The following is a 23,711-nucleotide window of genomic DNA, read 5'->3' on the forward strand; positions in this document are numbered from 1 at the left end:
AACAATAGCACTGATAATGATGGGGACAGAGAAAACTTGCCAGCTTCAGTCAGCAAGAAGGCTCAAGGGGAGTTGCGGGTGGCGAATGTTACCAGCTCTGTATCAGTACATGAAGTTCAAATGTAGTGGATAAAGATACGCGCCAATCAGAGACGAAAACCACCCAGACCCACCAAGAAAGGGAAAATGACAAGAAGGAAGGGACGTAATGTAAATGATGGCACTGAGGTTGAGGAAGATGGTTGAAGAAGGAAATCATAAGAACCATGGACTATTGAACCTACTAAGGGATGACAATCAAGGGATGTGATCAACCGATAGACAGGAATACATGATAATAGATGAGATACCATATAGGAGAACTAGCTCAAAGGCTTGCTTTTATAAGCTATAATATCAAGTAGAGTGCTAAACAGTTAATCCGGTGATGAACACTAATTAATAAATAGTACAAAATAGTGCTAATTAAACATAGAAAACAATGGAATTGTGCATGACATTGTGCTATTAGTATTACTAACATTTCACGGTCTTGTTTGTTTGCACTCTAAAAAAACATGGTAGTGAACATTATAGGTAGACTAATTTCCGGTGTTAGTCTCCTGCATTCATTAGCTATTCCGGCTATGGTCACAATGAAGTGGCATATCTATATGGGGTACACAAACAAGAGAGTTAGTGAAAATTAAACTGTTTAACTATACGCCCAATATTATCTCATGTGAAAACCCAATTTCACGGAGGGGGGGGGGGGGGGGAGGGTTACTACACACCCCAACTTGGGTGGGTGTGCCGCCAGGACTTCAAAACCCTGACCCTATTCCAGACCTAAAATTTTGATTTTATATACCCTACCGCAGACTAAAACTAAGAATTGTACACCCTATCCCAGACTAAACCCGGGTTAGTCAGGATGGCAATCAATATTTACTAACGTTGTTATTGTTTTGTGCCGTCAAAAAGCGTAGCCTATTCGCCAGACAAAAACGACCAAATCGTTTACTCTATCCAGACAAAAATGATACCCTATCCCAGACCAAAATGGCAAAAAATTGATACCTACCCTAGACCCAAAAACTGAAAAAACCATACCCTATAGGGCGGCACGGCACATAGACAAACAGACAGACAGACATATTTTATTTGGCGTTTTGTACAAAGTTGCATCAAATTAGATCCAATAAGTAATGAATATATACGTATGTTTATGTATGTGCATAATAATCTATATTCACATATTCCACACATACACGTCATACGTACATATATATTCTTTGTATATATAATGTTTCATATAATTATTTTCGATAAAATGCGTTACTAATCCTAATCATCTTTATGCAATATTATAAAAGTATTGATTTTTATTGTTTTGTTGTTGTTGCTTTTTTCACTCCGCCAGAGCAAAACAATTGTAAACGTATTTTGCTGCAAGCTGGTTGTAAAATATGGGGAGGATCTATCAAATTCAGGAACAATTGTTCCTCCGTAAGGAAGTTACTTATGTTATTTTGTATTAAAAACTCTTCTCTAAGTTTGGAGTATAGAGGACATTTAATTAAGAAGTGTCTTTCATCTTCTATTATATCAGTACAATGAAAGCACTTCCTTTCCAATACCTTCTTGTAACTAGAGTATATGCCTCTTTCAATTTCTAGGTCATGGTTACTTATTCTCAGCTTAGTTAAGGCTCTTCTGTGATTGAATTTTTTTACATTTATTAAGTAACCTTCTAACGTATAACGAACTAACTTTGAAGAGGCGATACGTTCTTAATTTGTTCTTTTGGCCAGGGGTGTCCCTTTAATCGTTAAAGATCTCCCCGAGCCAATTTTGTTTCTCTATGTCTACAAATCTCGATTTGATAGTAACAAAGACGTTTGGCTGGCGAGAGGTATTGGAATTTACTTCTAGCCATATATCACCAGCCCATTTTTAATAATGACTCTTTTACTTTTTGGCTCCAGCGAATTTTACGGCTGGAGCTTATCATTCTTTATATACTAAGAATGTAATTTTATGGCTCGATGTAGGTGTAACTAGATTAAGCCAGTATCTTATGCATCTTAAGTTTGCAGCTACATGCAGACGGAGTCGACCTAGTTCTGCATAACAGGCAGAATTGGTTGCATATTTTCCCACTCCGAGTAACATTTTGCAAAATTTGGTATGAACAAGTTCTATAGGGTCATTTTTAGGAAACCTCAGAACCCCAGACTTCACTGCATATACATACCCGTATAACAAATATAGGGGAGTACCCCCCCCCCCCCGCCCAATTTATATATAAGTAAGTAGATTGTGGCTTGTATACTTAAAGTGAAGTGACAATAAAGGCCAATCCGCCCTTAATAAGTATCAGATGTGAAGAACCAACAGCAGAACGGAAACGGCTTACAAGATAATCAGAAGAATGGTAATTTACCTAAAATAGAGCGGCTTCAGTAGATTCTCAGGAATTTATTAATAGTAACTGAAAAATATGCAGGAATATAGACGACAGAACCGTGCTGTAACGGAAGTCTATCATACAACTTGCCATCCAAATTTTTTGGCCAAATTCCAAAATGATGATACACAACACTGTTTTCTATGATACCCGGCTACTTCCCGACTATTTACAGATACCAAGATACCAACAGAAAATATCAATGGGATTTTAGAAAATAAACGTCCAAGCTGAAAATTATTTGAATTATTGCTGACTTTGCTGCTGCACAAATGAGCCTGTATTCAAAGATTACAGCGGTATTTACCAAATGAGAATACGAACTTTTTTCTTTCCGTTACAGATAATGCATACGATTATGAGTTTTCTGGCGACCCAAGTCTGAATGAAAACCAAACCAACTTTGACTACGAAGACAGACATATCAATGACTTCGTGCTAAAAAACAAGAGCCGGTGGACAAAATAGTACCCAGGGGGGTAGTAAAGGGGAGGAAATATTAGCGACTACAATTAGAGTGGGAACTTGGGATACATCAATAAGGAATTGACTGATCTTCCAAGTTCAAAGAGCAGAATGGTGCGATGATTTTAACTGATGATGGAGATTATGTAACAATGTTAAATAATGATGAAGAGTATGAGGTACCAATCGGAGGTGAATAAGTGCTCCTGAGACAGCAGAAGGAGTCTATCAGGAACTCAAGGATAACAATCTGATGCCAGAACTACCAATCATCATAGACAAACATACAAGAAAGTGAAACTGAATTTCATGGCAGCCTACATGTTTTAAAATTAATAGTGTATCGTAGAATGAAGTAAAAGCTTTTAGGGAGATACGGGTGAAAGTGTTAATTCTTTGTGGCTTTACTACTTGCAATGATCGATGTAAATTGTATTTATTATTTGTTATTATTTTGTTTAACGATAAATTAGAATTAAACTTAGTGAAAGTTTCAAAAAATTAGAAAATGTGAGCGAGCAAGTGAACTGTTTTCCAAGGAAATGTAACCGCACACGCGTTGATTCATGGGTACGACGCAGGGAACCCACATACATCACAAAGCACGACTGAAACTAACTTTTAAATATGTTATTTCTTTAGAAATTTATTGAGAATTATAAAAAAAAGTAAATGACCTTTTTTATTTCTTTCTGACTGCAACTGACGTTAAATTTGCTTCGGTTCTTTGCCTCTTTGTCGAGAAAGTAACAGTTTTGGGAGTCCTGTGGTGTGGTATGATTGACATTTTTTTTTGTTGACTTCCGGTGAAGAATCATAAGCCATAAAGTGAAACTATTATATATTCGTTTTCGACGTAATAAATACCAGATGTCAGAATCTATGGAGGTCTTGAATCCTTCGACAATTTCGTCTTTCTTGCTTTCTTACTGCAGTTACTGTATTTTGCTAATGGAAAAGAAATTCTTACAATATTCAGAAATCCTGGTAATGGAGGACTTTGGACTGACTTGGATCAGTTTAAACTTCCTGACTCGAAATGTAGTAGCAGTAACACGTACTGCACAAACTGGAAAGCTCTACCTCTCGATTCACAGCCTTGTCATTGTGAATGTTCCGATTTTAAGAAAGCCACTTTTGGTTTCTACTTAGGATCCTGGACATGTCTGGATAACACTGAAGTCAGAAAACAAACAGGTTTGTAGTGAGCACTTGTTTATTATTCCGAACTGAATGTCGTCTATTTCCGCTCGTTTCATTTGATGTCATTTGATGTTTTCGCCTATAAATTGCATTGTTACTTTGCATGAGGAAAGTAGATTTGAAAAAAAAAAACCCTGAATGTCAGAAAAATAATTGATATGGGCAAAGTAGAACGTACTCAATCCTAGGTGTAATGTGATTTGTTAGAATGTATCGCAAAACGACGAGCAATACTTGATTGATTGTTTTTTTCAAAACAACAATAGGACTTATGTATTTAGATCATCTTGACAGTTGTTACAGGTTTGATGGTATTTCCTCAAGCATTTAGAAATTTCACTGGGCATTTTTATAGGAGTTTTATATAACAAAAACACTTTCACTTTATGAAACTAATCACTTTTCAGAGTGCAAATACAAGTTCGAATCCGAAGTTATAGGATACCCACTACGGATCGTGGAGCAAGATCAATCATACAACTTAATCCTGCTTTCCAGACGATGTTCAGTAGAATCAAAAACAACGCGTTATTTTACGTTGTGATGGCAGTTGGGCTACAATCGATTCGAATTCGTGGTTTACAATCACTCAAGAGGACAAATTGAAAGGCCTACTCGTTATAGATACAAGGTTGGTACCATTTGTTCATTAACGACGACCATTACTATTACATAAATTATCGTGTTCATCTTGGGGTGCATGCATGTTGTAGGTTAAAGAAGAAATTACTATGAGAATCGAACCACCTTATAAACCCACAAGTAGTATGACATATTTCTCGTTAACTGACCTATATTATTTTTAATACTTAAAAGTGCTTTTTTTCTTTATCTCAGCTAACGATCGGGTCTGACGTTGATGATGTTTTACAGGAAGAATAATCAGTCTGAATATTAATTGCACAAAACGAGAAACATCCTGTCCTCTATTCAAGCTCGAAGGAACTATAGATTGTAAGTTTAAAAACATCTCTTATTTAAATTATTTAATCATTTAATCACAGGCGTCTTTCTTTGCTTTGAAACTTAATAGACCTTTTTACCGATACGGCGGGTCGTCATCTTGCATTCTATTGCCTTATGCAAGAAATTATGGGATGCCGAGGGGGCAATCTCTGGACTGCACAGCTGGCAGGATGTCTTTTTATATAACTTTACGCTTTTCAACTAGATAAGCACATCTAAAAAGCAATTGAATTTCCAGGCAATTGGAACAATATGCAAAACACCAAGACTCCAATTTATTTGAAAACTGGGTCACCCCGCTACTCTATGCATTATTAATTTTCTAGTTTTGCCCCCTCGGTATCCCATATTTCGAGATGGCTGCCGTATCAGTAAAAAGGTCTATTCAATATAATTTGTCGGCGGGCTACCCGTGGTGATAAGCCGTAGGAGACTGAGACCTAGCGACCCGTGTTCTCTCCCCAACACATCTCCCTTCCATTATCACAGAGGGATTCCAACGATGCCGAGAACGTAAAAGAAAAGAGACACCTGGGGAGGAAGATAAGTTTATCAGAATTGATAAATTTGGTTGTATGTTGGTTTAAGGTGCTGAAAACGTCACATTCGCGACAACTGCAAAACCATCATCACCTACAAGAATAGCGTCTGACAAAATACCGATAACAGCAACAGCAACAGCAACAGTATCAGCAGTTCCAAATGTAAGTAAAGGGCGACGGATCTTTGATAAAACATTAAACGATCATGTTTCATCGCTTAAAATATTTTTTAGGCCACAGCAATTCCAAATGAAAGTGGGAAAAAAGAGAAATCGAAAGCAAGTGGAGGTTCGTCGACTGTGGTTGGCATCGTGGTTACCCTGATGATCATTCTTGTCATAGCGATATTGATAGTTGTATACGTGTACCTCAAGCGAAAAAGGTTGTTGCTAATCATTCATAGCGATCACTGAAGGGCTATGCATGGAAGGTTTTTCACTGGGTTAGGCCAACTAGTCATCTCTAGTGGCCGAGATATGGCATGCTAGTACGCGCTGTATCTATTTATAGTCGCGGAAAAATAGAGTTTTGGTGCACTTTCAGAGTGTTTCCATGACATTGTATGAAAACACACCATTTTCACTGAAGGCAGGTTCCTATGGAATGTCATGGTAACGCCTTGATTGACGTCCACCTTGACCATGAAAGACAATTCCGCGCTTGCCTATTGAGAAGCACTGTAACAGAAAAAGACGGTGTACGAAAACATGCCCAAAATGTTACTTGGTGGACGTCAATCGAAGTTTTACTTTCCATGATATTGTCTGAAAACAAAAAGAAGGTACGTTTCTATTTAATCTCATGGTAACGCCTTGATTGACGTCCACCTAAACCAAGACGATTGCGCGTACTTATTGAGAAGCACAGTAACAGAAAAAGCCGGTGTAGGTAAACCGGCACGATACCAAACTGATTTGACATTGTATTTCAGGGGTGAAGCGGTATGGCTCGTAGATTATATCTCTTCCCGCCGCGGTAAGACACTCATCCTTGTTTTTTACCAGTACAATTATATATGATACGGCCGGGCACGGTATGCTTTCTGGAATCCTGATACAATTGATTTTGGTACTTATAGATATATCATGCCACAAAGTGAATTAGTGGTTAGGATCAGTAGTCATCATCTTTTTAAACGTGGATTGAATTTCTTTATTAGTCAGGAAAACAAAATCAACACAAGCGAAGAAGAAGACGGTGGATGAAGACCCTGTCTATGCTGAGATCCCTGAAGAACAACGTAACATGAACGCACCAGTTGATCAGGCAGGAGGTAAGGATTAAATTGCGAATATGCATATCCACACGTTCAGGTACTTTCAATTTTGGAAACGAAAATGTAAAATAAACTTGTTCCTTAAGGAATATGAACTTTTTAAATCCTTACCCCGAATTGGAAAGAAAATGTACGTCGCGTTTGGTCAAAACGCATCCCACATGGAAAGGGGGGACCATGGGTGCGTAGTCATGACTGAGCGACACAAACAACATTTCTGGTATGCTGGTCATAGCAAGGGGTTAATCATCTACGGTCTAGGGGCCGACTAACCTCTCTCTTAGGCTCCGGCCGAGCTCCCTAATCAGTCTGCAATTCCTCCCGGGATAGCGGTGTCGGGGTCGAAATCTCTGGGCATAGCCGTAAATACTTCGCGCTACCATACAATGCTTCAGCATTCAGGTCTGAGAGTATGGTCTCCGGTTACTTTTAATCAATTAAAATCAAGGAAAAAAGGGGAAAAAAGCTCAACGTCAAATAGAATTTGAAATAATAGAAAGAGAAAAATGAGATAAAGATCTTGCTTATCAGATTACGCGTGGTTTACAGGCCTGGGTACGAGAATGTTTGAAATGTTGGAATGCTTGGTCGACCTTATATATTATGCATTTTACATTTAAGGTATATATAGCTACGCATTTGACGACCCACAGACAGCATATATAGCACCCCAACCAGCTCCATATAATAGACTGGAGCACAAACAACAAGGGCTTAATCAGGAAGGGGCATTATACTCCACTGCAGATGATGGTCCCGTGTATAATTTCCTTGAACGTCCCCTTGCTGAAAACAATATTATTATGGCGCCAGAGAATACCGTGAATGAGGGACCTCCGTCTCAGGTCCTCGAGCCAGAGTATCTAGTCCTTGAGGAGCCCGATACAACAAGCGTAAACACGGACGTATGAGCGCCTCGATTGGGAAAGCCAATCCTAACGGACCTCAAGCTGTCATGTGACTCCAAAGAAGAGGAAAGCTTTCGAGTCAACAAAGAAGAATACGATCGTCAAAGTAGTTTGCATTGACACTAAAAAACGGAGATCATCTTTTTCGGAAATGAAACTAAAAAACAACCAGGATAAAAGCAAACTAGGATAAATGGTTGATAAAATATTGTAAAGAAAACCTTTAAAAATACTTAGCTTTACTGGACTTTGATTTGACGGAGTAGGAAATAGTTTCCTCGGCAGCCGTTTTCGACCCGATACGAAAAACGGTTGCTGATGAGTCTAAGTTGAAAAGGAATAATTCTTAACGGGGCACCTGGATGAAAACGCCCCAATTTTTCAAAGTCCGAATAATTGAAGTATTTGCGGATAATTTGACTCAATTATGATTATGTAAACCAGATTAGTCAAAATTTTCGCCTGGGAGCCACTTGCATTTGAGAAATTTTGGGTTAAAAGAAAAGAACAATATAGGGTTGAGTAAATGACGTCACTGATTTACTCACAGTTTATCATGCTGCATAAAATTAATAACTTTTATCCGACACATTTTGCTGTGAAGAAAATATGTTGCTTGGCTACTATTGGGGTCATACAGATACGTTTAACTAAGTTTAAAGTCATTTCCAATTTTTATCCATTTTCATCCAAATGCCCCTAATTTAAACATAACGCCGCAGTCCAAACTAGATTATCCTACTCGCTACGTATTTGTATATTTGTGCATTTCTTATTAATGGCTGGTTTACTGATTCAGCTAGCAACGGAATCGAAATCAGAAACAGCTTATGACGGAGTTAAAAACAAAATTAAAAAAAGGATTCGTGATCGGAGTCCAATGGTCGTCGGAATCGGAAGGTTTCCTTTTTTGGCTTATGACGACTTTCAGTATCAGGTCATGTGACTTATTCCCTAAAAAGAGAAGCTGTGTCAACTGGTTAAAATTAGCATCAGAAATGAAAAGAGAAACTCGACACCAGATATTAGGAGGAAGGTGGAGTTTCCGCTCATAACAAGCGAAAGCTATTTATATAAGCATTTTACAGCATTTTCCCTATACAAATTAGTGCTTGCTATTTACTTTTATTGCAAACGTGGACCAACTTTAATAAAAGAATGAGACCTCGGACACCGTGCACCACTTTGTCCGCCGCGTGGATTGATGGGTATGACACAAAAAAACACATGCGCAGTTTTTTTGCTCTAAACTGATGCAAGTCATGAAGTTGGGGTCCCTGTGGTGTGTTATAATTGACGTCTAAAGACGAGTGCAATATATAGTCCTATTTCCGTCAACATCATAAACCCATGAAACCATGCCTATAACATATTTATTATTTGTCGTAATAAATACCTGAATTTAGAATCCGACCATGGAGGTCTTGACGTCTTTCGGCCATTTCGTCTTTTTAACACAGGTCTATTTTACAGTCAGTCAAGATATGATTACAATTATACGAAATCCTGGTGATGGAGATCATTGGACTGATGTGGATCAGTTTAAACTTCCTGACTCGAAATGCAGTAGCAGTAGCAGTAGCACGTACTGCACAAACTGGAAAGCTCTACCTCTCGATTCACAGCCTTGTCATTGTGAATGTTCCGATTTTAAGAAAGCCACGTTTGGGTTCTACTCTGGATCCTGGACATGTCTGGCTAACACTTCAGTCATAAAACAAACAGGTTTGTTAGTTTGTATTTCCGCTCAGTTCGATATCAATAGATTCGCTTTGTGCATCTAAACCTGTACTTTGATAGATAGGTGACGCAAAAGGTCTTTATCAGCGAAGGTCTTAAAGCGATAACTAAAACAGATACTTATATTATGTCGCCTTTTCTTTGGTGGATTTCATCAAAATATCAGTTGATCGAGTTCGTGTGTACTCAGTATTTAGGATTTACTGGATTCAATATCTCATTTTCATAACCGACATGGGTGATTTGTTTTTCAAAACAACAACAAATTTTAAATTAAATTCCGGCTATAATCAAGAATTTGAGGTTTATGAATTTCTGGTTTGAGGTATAAAACTAAAGGGAAACTTTTGTCTCATGACTGTCATACTTACCGTTTACAAGGCAATTGTAAATACAAGTTCCAATCTGAGCTAGATGGCTACCCGATCAGGATCTTGGACCAAAGTACACACTACAACGTAATTCTGCCTTCAAGTGGATGTTCAGTTGACCAAACGAAATCTCGATACTTCAAATGTGATGGTAGTTCGGCTGGGATCGATTCACAGTCGTTTAGCCAATGGTTTAGCATCCAATACAGAGGACTTTTTTCCCCAAATGGCCATACATACAATGTAAGCAAAAGTTCATAAAACAAGTACAGACTGATAACACCGTTACAAACCTGACAAAGTGTAACGAAAATCGTTTTAAATCCTTCAATTACTGCTTTAACTCAGATTTAAAGTCTTTGGGGATATAGCTGTCAAGGGGATGTGTGCTAACTCGTTTTGTAGCAAATTCTTTTCGTTGGCTTTGTTTAGGTACACCCACCCCAACTCCCCGCGCGATCAAATTAGAAAAAAATCGACTCTAATGAAGCCGGGGAAAGGAGGACTGTTAACAGCCGGCCTAGGGTTAGTTAGACGTTTGTTATAGCCTTAGATGTGTGGGAGAGAGAGCAAGATGATGTAATATAGGCGCGACAAGAGATATAGAAAACCTTTTCAGGTTTTGAAGTTTGGCAAGAAATCGGTTTGCGATTATTAATTGCGCCTTTCGTCAACTTCCTCATGTATGATAATTTCAAAGAGATATATAACTAGCTAAAAGCTAGTGTGAGCTGAGTCGGTGTTTATAATGAAACAACAATGATAAAAAAATAAATTTTACACCGTTTAAAGAGGAAAAAAACTTAAAAAAACTCCGACGAAGGACTAGCGTCCGAAACGTCACAAAGTTTTTTTCATCTTTTCACGGTGTAAAATTTACCCTTTTATCATTGCTGTATAATAATTTCAGAAAGTTTCATCTTTTTAACAATCTCGTTAAAATATATGGCACTTGTTCATTCTTTAGGTTACAATTGGTACTCGTATTAGTGCCCACTTGCTGGGCAGGATAATAAGTCTGAATATAATTTGTCAACAAGAAAACTCTTGCCTCTTATTCAAGCTTAAAGGAACATTTCAGTGTGAGTACTACCAAAAAAATCTTTATTTTTCTTTAAAAAAATTCGTAACTTTAACTTTAACTTCGATCTAATTTCGTCGGCTTTAGGTGCAGAAAACGTCATCTCTATTACAACAAGTCCAAGTTCTGCAATACCTATAACAAACGTTTCTGTTGTAATACCAGCAACCGCCAAAACATTAGCTCCAAATGTAAGTAATGGACTATGGATCACTTAACATGACCGATGCATTAAACCAAAAGTTTTACAGCTATAGTTACGAACATTGATCTTTTTAATTTCAGACTACAGCGAAACCAAATTTCGATGCGAAAGCAAGTGGAGTTTCGTCGACGGTTGTTAGTGTCGTGGTTACCTTGGCGATCATTGTTGTCATAGTGATTGTGATAGTTGCATACGTGTACCTCAAGCGCAAAAGGTTGGTTTTCCAATCGTTCATATACACCTACTTGCAAGAACGTTGTCATACGAAAATAGAACATTAGTGATTTAGTGGAATAGGAATTATATTAAAAAGCAAAAGAAGATCACTGAAGCTGAACTTTTTCTTTTGTCTTTTAATGAATTCCTTTCTCACTCAATTACAAATGTTCTATTCTTGTATGTCAACCTTCTTGCAAGTAGGTGTAAACAATAAATGAAGAAAGCCAGTGCTATTCATAGTAAAAAGTGTGTTACTGACTGCGACGTCATAGCAGTTATTTATGAATTTGTTTTATTTGTATAATACTGTACTAGATGCTGGCTCATTCATTTCATGAGCATAATGATGATGATGATGTTGATACTTTTTAGCTACTTTTTGACCTTACAGTCATTAACTATTGAAAGTCTATACCTTCATAATTTGAAGACCGCAACTCCATTAATCAATACTGAAAATAATGTATATATCAGAAGTTAGGACTATACTTTAACATGGAAAGTGCATAATATATATATTTAGGCACTGCCTAAAAGCGGAGCTCCCGATACGGAAGTCACAGTGAAAACAATTTGAATGAAACTGAAATGTAAAAATAAGATGGGGGAAAAAATCTTCAATTATTTTTTATTCGAGATGAAGATAATTTCTCCCATGATAAAAACTATGCAGTGAAATCGAATCAAAATGCAGTACATTGTTTTTTTGTTTGTTTGTTTGTTTGTTTGTTTGTTTGTTTGTTTTTGTTTTTTTGTTTTTTTTGCGTGAGTATACTCTCCCACTTAGGAATTTTGTACACAACTTACCACCACCCCCAGGGGCTAGTTTTGTTCTTGGAAGATTCTTCGACAAAAAGTTTTCCAAGGCCGACAGTTTTAGGCTTTGAATCTCTTTTACTTAAAGAAAAACGAAAGCTAACTACAGATAATCCAATACAATATCAAGTTTAGTGAAATTTACCTCAGATGTCTTTCATTGAGATCGAAAATTAGGGCAAATCAATACCAAAAAACAGACTTGAAAACTGGTTAAGGTGAGCAAAAAATGAGGTTTACTTAAAAAAAACAGAGCTTACTTTCATTTAAACCTTTTTAAATTAGCATTTTGATAGTCTTTTTAGTATTCATCAACATATTTATTCATCTTATTTGTAAATAGTTATATAGTTATATATATATGTTATATTATTATTGTAATGCGCGCATGATCATTGTATGGAATGCGCGCACAATAAGTGATTAAATTATTATTATTATTATTATTATTATTATTATTATTATTATTATTAAACAGTTGACAAGAACAACTGGGACAAAATAAAAAAATAATGCAAAAGGCAATGCAAAATACAAAATGACTCATTTCTTTGGCAGTAAATTGGCGTTTGTTTTTGAATATTTTTTAGCTTTTTAGAGTGAAAGTCTGGTAGGTCTTTATACAATAACATCTTTCAACAACACAAATTTAAGCTGATTTTTATAATCATACTTGCTCGAACAGCTTAATAAACAGTTGAATATTTGGTAAAAATTCATATTTCATTTAATGATTAAATAAATTATCCGTGTAGAAAGATATCTAAAAGTCTTCTTTGTTTTGCCGACTGGACCCCGCGATAGGAGGCGAACAAAGCTTTTTCTTGAACGAAAAACATACGATAGCTGGTTAAAAACAACCGAATTGTTAAAGATTTACAAAGCTAAATAAAGGACGAATATTTGTTGTAATATGCTCTTCATGTTATATTTCCTCCAGCATTAAAATAGATTAATCTTATCGATAGAAATATAAAAAGTTTTGAGAGAAAGTCTTTGATTTGTCGATTCGTCGAGAAAAATGCTTGTCAAAAAAATATATATATACGATTGTTTGCTAAAAAACACACACCTGAATTCTTGAAGAACACTTCTTGATCCATCTTTGACTACATGAAAGTGTTTTTTTAATTGTTTTTGGTCTATAACTTGTCCTAAAGCGATTTTTTCTGTGCATTTGAGAGCCGCATTTGTGAATAGTTTTGCTTTGATATCAAGCGGGATTCCTGTGTTGTGTACACACACGCCCGGACGGACGGAAGTGACGTCAGCCAACCATGAAAAATCAACTCGATGGTTTACCATTTTTTCTTAAGTATGGAGCTCCGCTAAAAACATGAATCAAACTTTCCACTTCTTATTTCAGAGGAGAATCCGTGTGGCTCGTAGATTACATTTCCTCTAGTGGTAAGATACTACCATTTCAGTTTACCGGCACATTTATATATATGACTTAGAAAACCTATTCCGGTCAGTACAGATTGCTTTCTGGAATAGAAAACAGATTGATTTTGGTGCTCACAAGCATGCCATCAAAGAAGTAGTTGGGAGCTTGTAAATATTGATTGAATATCTTCTTAATGTCGCAGTCAGGAAATTCAGATCAACACAACCGGCGAAGAAGAAGACGGTGGATGAAACGGAAAAAGACCCTGTATATGCTGAGGTCCTTGAAGAACAACGTAAAAACGAACCTCCAGTTGATCAGGCGGGAGGTAAGGATCAAAGCTCCATTTTATAATAACAGGGAGTATTCTTGCAATTCGCTTAGCTGACAGCTATGGTCAATAAGAGGACAGCGCGCGCTTGAAACCGTTTTTCTTTTAAACTTTTTTCTCTCGTTTTTAGATGTGTTTTTTTATTGGTCATAGTAAGGTGTTAATCATCTTTGGTCTAGAAGCCGACTAACCTCTCCCTTAGGTTCCGGTCGAGCTTCCTGATCAGGCTTTAATTCCTCCCGGGATAGCGGTGTTGGAGTCGAAATCTCTGGCGTAGCCGTAAATGCTTCGCACTACCATACAACGATTCAGCACTCGGGTCTGGGAGTATGGTCTCCGGTTATTTTTAATCAATCAAAATAAAATAAACTTTCAATAGTAGACAAACAAAGATAAGATATATATCGTGCTTATCATGTTTTGGAATTATCTCGTTTAAAAGCATCGAAAGCATTTATTCGTCCCATTTTCCCTTACAATGCTCGACCTTATCACGTGTATTCTTATTTTATATCATTATAAGGTATGTATAGCTACGCATTTGATGACCCACGGACAGCATACATAGCATCCCAACCAGCTTCATATAACAGACTGGTGCACAATCGAGAAGGGCCTGATCACGCAGCATACACAGAACCCCAACCAGCTTCATATAGCAGACTGGTGCACAATCGAGAAGGACCTAATCAAACAGGATACACAGAACCAAAACCAGCTTCATATAACAGACTGGTGCACAATCGAGAAGGACCTGATCAAACAGCACACATAGAACCCCAACCAGCTTCATATAACAGACTGGTGCACAATCGAGAAGGACCTGATCAAACAGCATACACAGAACCCCAACCAGCTTCATATAGCAGACTGGTGCACAATCGAGAAGGACCTGATCAAACAGGACACACAGAACCCCAACCAGCTTCATATAACAGACTGGTGCACAATCGAGAAGAGCCTGATCAAACAGGACACACAGAAACCCAACCAGCTTCATATAACAGACTGGTGCACAATCGAGAAGGACCTGATCAAACAGCACAAATAGAACCCCAACCAGCTTCATATAACAGACTGGTGCACAATCGAGAAGGACCTGATCAAACAGCACAAATAGAACCCCAATCATATTCATATAACAGACTGGTGCACAATCGAGAAGAGCCTGATCAAACAGGACACACAGAAACCCAACCAGCTTCATATAACAGACTGGTGCACAATCGAGAAGGACCTGATCAAACAGCACAAATAGAACCCCAATCATATTCATATAGCAGACTGGTGTACAATCGAGAAGAGCCTGATCAAACAGGACACACAGAAATCCAACCAGCTTCATATAACAGACTGGTGTACAATCGAGAAGGACCTGATCAAACAGCACAAATAGAACCCCACGAAATAGAACGAAAAACGTTTGCTGATGAGTCTTAGTTGAAAAAGAATAATTCTTAAATTCACACACACACACACACACACACACACACACACACACACACACACACACACACACACACACACACACACACACATATATATATATGCATAGTTCTTGTAATCAGCACTCAGAACTCTTGCTATGAGCGCTCTATACATATTTAGTTATTATTAGTTATTATTATTATATCAAATGCTATTATAACACCGCAGTCCAAACTAGATTATCTTAACCGCTACTTATTCGTATATTTGTGCATTTCTTATTAATGGCTGGTTTACTGATTCAACTTTAGCAAATCGAAATCAGAAACAGCTTATGACGGATCGAGTGGAAAACAAAAAAGGTATTCGTGATCGGAGTCAAATGTCGTCGGAAACGGCTTTTTTTTGGCTTATGACGACTTTCAGTATCAGGTCATGTGACTTATTCCCTTAAAAAGAGAAGCTGTGTCAACTGGTTAAAATTAGCATCAGAAATGAAAAGAGAAACTCGATACCAGTTATTAGGAGGAAGGTGGAGTTTCAGCTCATAACAAGCGAAAGCTATTTATATAAGCATTTTACAGCATTTTCCCTATACAGCAAATTAGTGCTTGTATTTTTACTTGTATTGCAAATGTAAACCAACTTTAATAAAAGAATGAGAACTCGGAAACTGCATCACTTTGTTTGTAGTGGAAACACATGCTGCAGTTCTTTGCTTTAAACGTGCAAGTCATGAAGTTGGGGTCCCTGTGGTGTGTTATGATTGACGTCTAAAGACGAGTTGTATATATTGTCCTCCTTCTGTCAAAATCATTAAGTGAAACCATGCATGATAACATATTCATTATTTGTCGTCGTAATAAATACCTGAATTTAGAATCCAGCCATGGAGGTCTTGAAGTCTTTCGGTCATTTCGTTTTTTTAACACAGTTCTATTTTACTGTCAGTCAAGATATGATTATAATTATACGAAATCCTGGTGATGGAGATCATTGGACTGATTTGGATCAGTTTAAACTTCCTGACTCGAAATGCAGTAGCGTCTACTGCGAAAACTGGAAAGCTTTTCCTCTTTCAAAGCCTTGCCATTGTAAATGTTCCGATTATCAGGCAGCCACGTTTGGTTTCTACTCTGGATCCTGGACATGTCTGGCTAACACTGAAGTCAGAAAACAAACAGATTTGTCAGTATGAATTTCCGCTCAGTTCGATATCAATAGATTCCATTTATGCGTCGAAACCTGCACTTTGACAGGGTTACACAAAAGGCCTCTATCAGCGAAGGTCTTAACGTGAAACTAAAAGAGATGGTTATATCATTATGTGGTTCTTTCTTTGAAGGGTTTGACCAAAATATCAGTTTATCGAATTTGTGTGTACTCTAGTATTTAGTAAGCTTGTATTGGATTCAATATCTCATTTTCATAACCGACATGGGTGATTTGTTCTTAGAACAACAACGTCAAAAAATAAATTAAATTCCGGCCATAAATGCGAGGCCATAAATTCTGGTTTGAGGTTTGGGAAGGGAAACTTTTGTCTCATGACTGTCATACTTACCGTTTACAAGGCAACTGTAAATACAAGTTCCAATCTGAGCAAGATGGCTACCCGCTTAGGATCTTGGACCAAAGTAAACAATACAACGTAATTCTGCCTTCAAGTGGATGTTCAGTTGACCAAACGAAATCTCGATACTTCAAATGTAATGGTAGTTCGGATGGGATCGATTCACAGTCGTTTAGCCAATGGTTTAACATCAAACACAGCGGAGTTTCATCCCCAATAAATGGCCATACATACGAAGTAAGTAAAAGTTCATAAAATAAGTACAGACTGATAACACCGTTACAAAACTGACAGAGTGTAACGAAAATCGTTTTAAATCTTCAACCACACTGTTCTAACACAGATTAAAAGACTTTGGGGATATAGTAGTGGTTTGGGGATGTGCATGTGCTAACCCGTTTTGTAGCAAATTCTTTTCGTTGGCTTTGTTTATGTACACCCACCCCCACTCACTTACTTAGGTAAAAAACTCGACTCTAATGAGTTAGAAGCCGGGGAAAGGAGGATTGTTAACGGCCAGCCTAGGGTTAGTTAGACGTTTGCCATAGTTTTATGTGGGTGGGAGAAAGAGCAAGATGACGTGATATAGGCGCGACGAGAGATATAGAAAACCTTTTCAGATTTTGAAGTTTGGCAAGGAATCAGTTAGCGATTATTAACTGCGCCTATCGTCAACTTCCTCGTGTAATGTAATTTCAAGAGATATATAACTAGCTAAAAACTAGTGTGAGCTGTATCGGTATGTCTAATGAAAGAGCTAGTAATGATAAAAGGGTAAATCTTACGCCTTTAAAAGACTGGCGTTTCGGACGCAAGTCCTTCGTCGGAGTAAAAAACTCCAACGAAGGACTAGCGTCCGAAACGTCAGAAACTTTTTTTCATCTTTTCACGGCGTATGATAATTTCAGAAAGTTTCATCTTTTCAACCATCTCGACTGCACTTGTTCATTCTTTAGGTTAAAATTGGTCCTGGTATTAGTGCTCACTTGCTGGGCAGGATAATAAGTCTGAATATAATTTGTCAACAAGAGTCTTGCCTCTTATTCAAGCTTAAAGGAACATTTCAGTGTGAGTTCTGCCAAAAAAAACTTTTTTACTCTTCTTTAAAAAAATTCGTAGCTTTAACTTTAACTTCGATCTAATTTCGTCGGCTTTAGGTGCTGAAAACGCCACCTCTATTATAACAAGTCCAAGTTCTGCAATACCTATAACAAACGTTTCTGTTGTAATACCAGCAACCGCCAAAACATTAGCTCCAAATGTAAGTAATGGACTATATGGATCACTTAACATGACCGGTGCATTAAACCAAAAGTTTATAGAGCTATAGCTACGAATATCTTTTTAGTTTCAGACTACAGCGAAACCAAATTTCGATGCAAAAGCAAGTGGAGTTTCGTCGACGGTTGTTAGTGTCGTGGTTACCTTGGCGATCATTGTTGTCATAGTGATTGTGATAGTTGCATACGTGTACCTCAAGCGCAAAAGGTTGGTTTTCCAATCGTTCATATACACCTACTTGCAAGAACGTTGTCATACGAAAATAGAACATTAGTGATTTAGTGGAATAGGAATTATATTAAAAAAGCAAAAGAAGATCACTGAAGCTGAACTTTTTCTTTTGTCTTTTAATGAATTCCTTTCTCACTCAATTACAAATGTTCTATTCTTGTATGTCAACCTTCTTGCAAGTAGGTGTAAACAATAAATGAAGAAAGCCAGTGCTATTCATAGTAAAAAGTGTGTTACTGACTGCGACGTCATAGCAGTTATTTGTGTATTTGTTTTATTTGTAATACTGTACTAGATGCTGGCCATTTATAAGACACCAACATTACGTTAAGCGTTGTGGAAATCATGAGTATAATGATGATGATGATGATGATACTTTTTAGCTACCTTTTGACCTTACAGTCATTAACATATTGAAAGTCTATACCTTCATAATTTGAAGACCGCAACTCCATTAATCAATACTGACAGTAATGTATATATCAGAAGTTAGGACTATACTTTAACATGGAAAGTGCATAAAAACATGAATCCAACTTTCCACTTTTTATTTCAGAGGTGAATCCGTGTGGCTTGTAGATTACATTTCCTCTAGTGGTAAGATACTGGATTCGATTTCAGTTTACCGGCACATTTATATATATGACTTAGGCTGCGTTCATTATGTATACTGCAGGGGGGGGGGGGGGGGGGGGGGGGTGGGGGGGGGGGGGCAGAGGAAATTTGGGGGGGATCATAAAATTTTTCAGGTGTTCAAGGGCGGATGTTAAATTATTTTTGTAATGGTAGGGAGGATGCTAATTTTTCTGTCAATAACAAATGACATTTTACTAACATATAAAACTCAACAAGAAATTTAATGAACAGGATAATTGTACACCACTATTTGAATAACATTGTAATCTTGATCATCATCATCATTTTCAATTTCATCACTATTGTCATCATCATTATCATCATTATCATCATCATCAATAGTGGGATTAAACTTTCCTTCAAGTCCATGTATTACAAACTCAACATGTTGGAGAGCTTCATCACAAAACAACTCCAAATCCCTAAGATGTTTAAGTGCTTTCAAATGAAATTTGGGCTTGAGGAGTTGCAATGCTTCCATATTGATATCTTCTTTTGAGGACATCTGAAGTTGACTTGGAACAAGTACTACCGCTGTGTCTCTCTACTGGAAATGTGGGTAATCAATTTTTTTCTCTTGTCTTCATCTTTGATTACACTTTCAAATATTTCTCTTGCCCTGTTTTCCAACCTTTTCTGTGGCTGCTTTTGGCCTTTCTGTTGTTTTCTTTCTTCCTTCTCTTTAAGCGAGCGTTTTCACTGGAGCTTAGAGATATACTCAGTCTAGATCGAGATAGTGTACAATGGGAATGTTTAAATCATTATGTATTGTGTGGAGGCTCTTCAGTTGTTCCTGTAGCTTTCTGATACAGGAAGTTATGTACTGGTGCTCCTCCTCACATCCACTCTTTACACCAGAGATGTTGTTAGCGTTAACCAGCCTTTGCCGTCTTTGCTTGAGATCATTGTCTAGGATGCTGATATTGATTCTGAAGTGTATGATTATGACAATGATGACGAAGATGAAGACGAAAATGATTATGATTATGAAAGTGACGATGATAGTGAAGACGATAATGAGGTAGTGGCACTAGTCGACAGCGAGGAGGAAATGGAAACCGATATTCCTCTTCTAGTTCAGTATTATGTAACGCGATCAGGAAGAGTCTATTGCAAGCTCTCATTACCATTCATCGCAATGGCTTGTATAGGAATGTGTAGGTATCAGGACAAAAAAGTGTTTGTATTTAGGTATATAGGTGTATACCCTGCGGTATACATAATGAACGCAGCCTTAGAAAATCTATTCCGCTCAGTACAGATTGCTTTCTGGAATAGAAAACAGATTGATTTTGGTGCTCACAGGCATGCCATCAGAGAAGTATAGTTATTTAGGTAATTGTAACTTTTTTTAATTTCTGGAAATATTGATTGAATTTCTTCTCAATGTCGCAGTCCGGAAATTCAGATCAACACAACCGGCGAAGAAGAAGACGGTGGATGAAATTCAAAAAGACCCTGTATATGCTGAGATCCCCGAGGAACAACGTAAGAACGAACCTCCAGTTGATCAGGCGGGAGGTAAGGATCAAAGCTCCATTTTATAATAACAGAGAGTATTCTTGCAATTTGCTTAGCTGACAGCTATGGTCAATAAGAAGACAGCGCGCGCTTGAAACCGTTTTTCTTTTAATTAAGGAATGGATCATAAGTAGCGTGCATCCATCGAGTTATGGATGCACGCGGGAGGTTGCTAAGCACGAAGAAAAGCGTAAGAGTTGCACGACGCGAAGCGGAGTGCAACTCTAGCTTTTTTGAGTGCTTAAGCAACCTCCCAAGTGCATCCATAACTCGATGGACGCACAGCTACTTATGATCCATTGCTTTTATAATATAGTCAAGTCAACAAACAAGAAATAAATACAAATTATAGACTGTATTTGTTGATCATGCCCTAAATTCTCCTTACGCACCTTGAGTGAATGAAAAGCACAAAGGCGCCAAAAACAGAAAAACAGTCGTTTTGAAAATGGCAGCTTTACACTGAAGACAGTTATGACTACAATAATGGCAAAAATTTAGCTTACAAGTGAATCAAAGATGTCCAAAACTACGGAGAAAGTGATTTTCAACTGTAAGAAGTACATTTCAAATGTTGACATATCTTAGTACAGTAATGCCCGAGAAAATCAGTGAAAAACAAAGTGGCTGTCTTTGTTGTTGTTGACGATGTTCAAGTTTGTTATCGTACAATGACTTAGCAATGGAAATAATCTCGTACACGGATCAAAACTAACTGACTGAACTGGATTAATTTTCTCTGGGTAGTACGCTTTGTCGGCTTTCCCTCCCATGTAGAGCTTCAGAAAGTACTTCACTGCAGTTGTGAAGCTGCGAAGTAGATGGTGAGCAAGATATTTATAGTTAATTACTTTGGAAATACTTTTGTTGAATAAATACACGATAACAATATTTTTGTATTTATTTAATCATTGCTTAAAATCCTTTGAATGTAGACACCGACCGATCGATTTGTGGTTTGCTTTGTCTTTTTGGAGTGACGCCCTGACACAATCTTGTCCAGCTCACTGTTTGAAAGTGATGCAAATCTTGACGTATTATTACTAGGCTGATCAAATGACAACTCTATACTAAATGTCGGAGATTGATGAGTATTTTCGCTAGTTTTTTTCAATCATTTTCAGTTATCTTTTCTAGATAAATTGTCAGCAAAAAGATACAAAAAGTTTTTTTTTTCCGCCGAAGCTAAAAAAGCTGACGTGAGCGTGCAACCCATGGGCAAATGGTTCATGCTTTTCAACCAATCAGATCGCGCGGATTTACTTGACTATATTATAAACTTTTTTCTCTCGTTTTTAGATGTGTTTTTTTTATTGGTCATAGTAAGGTGTTAATCATTTATGGTGTAGGGACCGATTAACCTCTCCCTTAGGTTCCGGTCGAGCTTCCTGATCAGTCTCTAATTCCTCCCGGGATAGCTGTGTCAGCGGGGGTTGAAATCTCTGGCATAGCCGTAACCGCTTCGCGCTACCATACAACGCTTCAGCATTCGGGTCTGGGAATATGGTCTCTGGTTATTTTTAATCAATTAAAATCAAAATAAAATAAACTTTCAATAGTAGACAAAGAAATATAATATAAATATCGTGCTTATCATGCGTTTTTGAATTAGCTCGTTTAAAAGCATCGAAAGCATTTATTCGTCCCATTTTCCCTTACAATGCTCAACCTTATCACGTGTATTCTTATTTTTTATCATTATAAGGTATATATAACTACGCATTTGACGACCCACGTACAGCATATATAGCATCCCAATCAGCTCAATATAACAAGCTGGTACACAATCGAGAAGGACCTAATCAAACAGCATACACAGAACCAAAACCAGCTTCATATAACAGACTGGTGCACAATCGAGAAGGATCTGATCAAAAAGCATACACAGAACCCCAACCAGCTTCATATAACAGACTGGTGCACAATCGAGAAGGACATGATCAAACAGCATACACAGAACCCCAACCAGCTTCATATAACAGACTGGTGCACAATCGAGAAGGACCTGATCAAACAGCATACACGGAACCCCAACCAGCTTCATATAACAGACTGGTGCACAATCGAGAAGGACCTGATCAAACCGGATACACAGAACCCCAACCAGCTTCATATAACAGACTGGTCCACAATCGAGAAGGAAATGATCAAACAGCATACACAGAACCCCAACCAGATTCATATAACAGACTGGTGCACAATCGAGAAGAGCCTGATCAAACAGCACTGGAACCAGGATAAAAGGCTAAAGCAAACTAGGATAAATGGTTTATGAAAACCTTTAAAACAATTTAGATTTACTGAACTTTGATTTGTTGGAATACGAAATAGTCTCCTCAGCAGTCGTTTTCAATCCGATACGAAAAACGGTTGCTGATGAGTCTTAGTTGAAAAGGAATAATTCTTAAATTCACACACAGACACACACACACACACACACACAGACACACACACACACACACACACACACACACACACACACACACACACACACACATATATATATATGCATAGTTCTTGTAATCAGCCGCAGAACTCTTGCTATGAGCGCTCTATAAATATTTAGTTATTATTAGTTATTATTATTATATCAAATGCTATTATAACACCGCAGTACAAACTAGATTATCGTACTCGCTACGTGTATGTATATTTGTGCATTTCTTATTAATGGCTGGTTTACTGACTAAACTAGCAACAGAATCGAAATCGGAAACAGCTTATGACGGAATGAAAAACAAAAAAAAAAAGAATTCGCGATCGGAGCCAAATGTCGTCGGAAACAGAAGGTTTCCTTTTTTTGGCTTATGACGACTTTCAGTATCAGGTCATGTGACTTATTCCCTAAAAAGAGAAGCTGTGTCAACTGGCTAAAATTAGCATCAGAAATGAAAAGAGAAACTCGACACCAGTTGTTAGGAGGAAGGTGGAGTTTCCGCTCATAACAAGCGAAAGCTATTTATATAGCATTTTACAGCATTTTCTCTATACAAATTAGTGCTTGTATTAAATTTTTACTTGTGTTGCAAATGTAAACCAACTTTAATAAAAGAATGAGAACTCGGAAACTGCACCACTTTGT

The 23,711-nt window shown here is 37.5% G+C and overlaps 3 protein-coding genes and 1 long non-coding RNA gene across 5 annotated transcripts; 3 read left to right on the top strand and 1 right to left on the bottom strand.

Moving 5' to 3' along the window:
- The first annotated feature begins 4,848 nt into the window (after nt 1–4,848).
- LOC148908652 (uncharacterized) lies at nt 4,849–8,679 on the top strand. The gene is made up of 7 exons (XM_089035935.1): nt 4,849–4,879; nt 4,991–5,071; nt 5,672–5,787; nt 5,859–6,007; nt 6,557–6,600; nt 6,785–6,898; nt 7,523–8,679. The coding sequence occupies exons 1-7, from the start codon at nt 4,849–4,851 to the stop codon at nt 7,810–7,812; spliced, it is 825 nt and encodes a 274-aa protein (XP_088892061.1). The 3' UTR covers nt 7,813–8,679.
- A 1,209-nt stretch (nt 8,680–9,888) lies between these two features.
- Nucleotides 9,889–16,060, top strand: LOC148908653 (uncharacterized). The gene is made up of 7 exons (XM_089034876.1): nt 9,889–10,163; nt 10,888–11,002; nt 11,089–11,192; nt 11,287–11,420; nt 13,608–13,648; nt 13,831–13,956; nt 14,483–16,060. The coding sequence occupies exon 7, from the start codon at nt 14,485–14,487 to the stop codon at nt 15,397–15,399; it is 915 nt and encodes a 304-aa protein (XP_088891002.1). The 5' UTR covers nt 9,889–10,163; nt 10,888–11,002; nt 11,089–11,192; nt 11,287–11,420; nt 13,608–13,648; nt 13,831–13,956; nt 14,483–14,484; the 3' UTR covers nt 15,400–16,060.
- Nucleotides 11,570–17,048, bottom strand: LOC148908654 (uncharacterized). Its single transcript, XR_016120652.1, has 3 exons — nt 16,952–17,048; nt 16,258–16,550; nt 11,570–11,877 (listed from the first exon to the last, which is right to left on the bottom strand). It is a non-coding gene; the product is annotated as an uncharacterized LOC148908654 (long non-coding RNA).
- Nucleotides 16,548–23,697, top strand: LOC148908655 (uncharacterized). 2 transcript variants are annotated; one of them, XM_089034872.1, is made up of 8 exons: nt 16,548–17,197; nt 17,917–18,028; nt 18,118–18,221; nt 18,309–18,448; nt 19,029–19,069; nt 19,620–19,667; nt 20,504–20,629; nt 22,335–23,697. In XM_089034872.1, exons 1-8 carry the CDS (start codon nt 16,883–16,885, stop codon nt 22,868–22,870), a joined length of 1,422 nt encoding a protein of 473 aa, XP_088890998.1. In that variant the 5' UTR covers nt 16,548–16,882; the 3' UTR covers nt 22,871–23,697. The 2 variants fall into 2 exon arrangements, with proteins under 2 accessions (XP_088890998.1, XP_088890999.1); XM_089034873.1 differs by lacking the exon at nt 19,620–19,667.
- Nucleotides 23,698–23,711: the final 14 nt, after the last annotated feature.

The sequence above is a fragment of the Actinia tenebrosa genome, unplaced genomic scaffold (assembly GCF_029948245.1).
Source record: "Actinia tenebrosa isolate PJP-AT-01 unplaced genomic scaffold, QUT_ActTen_1.0 PGA_scaffold3__52_contigs__length_22856419, whole genome shotgun sequence".
In the NCBI taxonomy this organism is placed as follows: Eukaryota; Metazoa; Cnidaria; class Anthozoa; order Actiniaria; family Actiniidae; genus Actinia; species Actinia tenebrosa.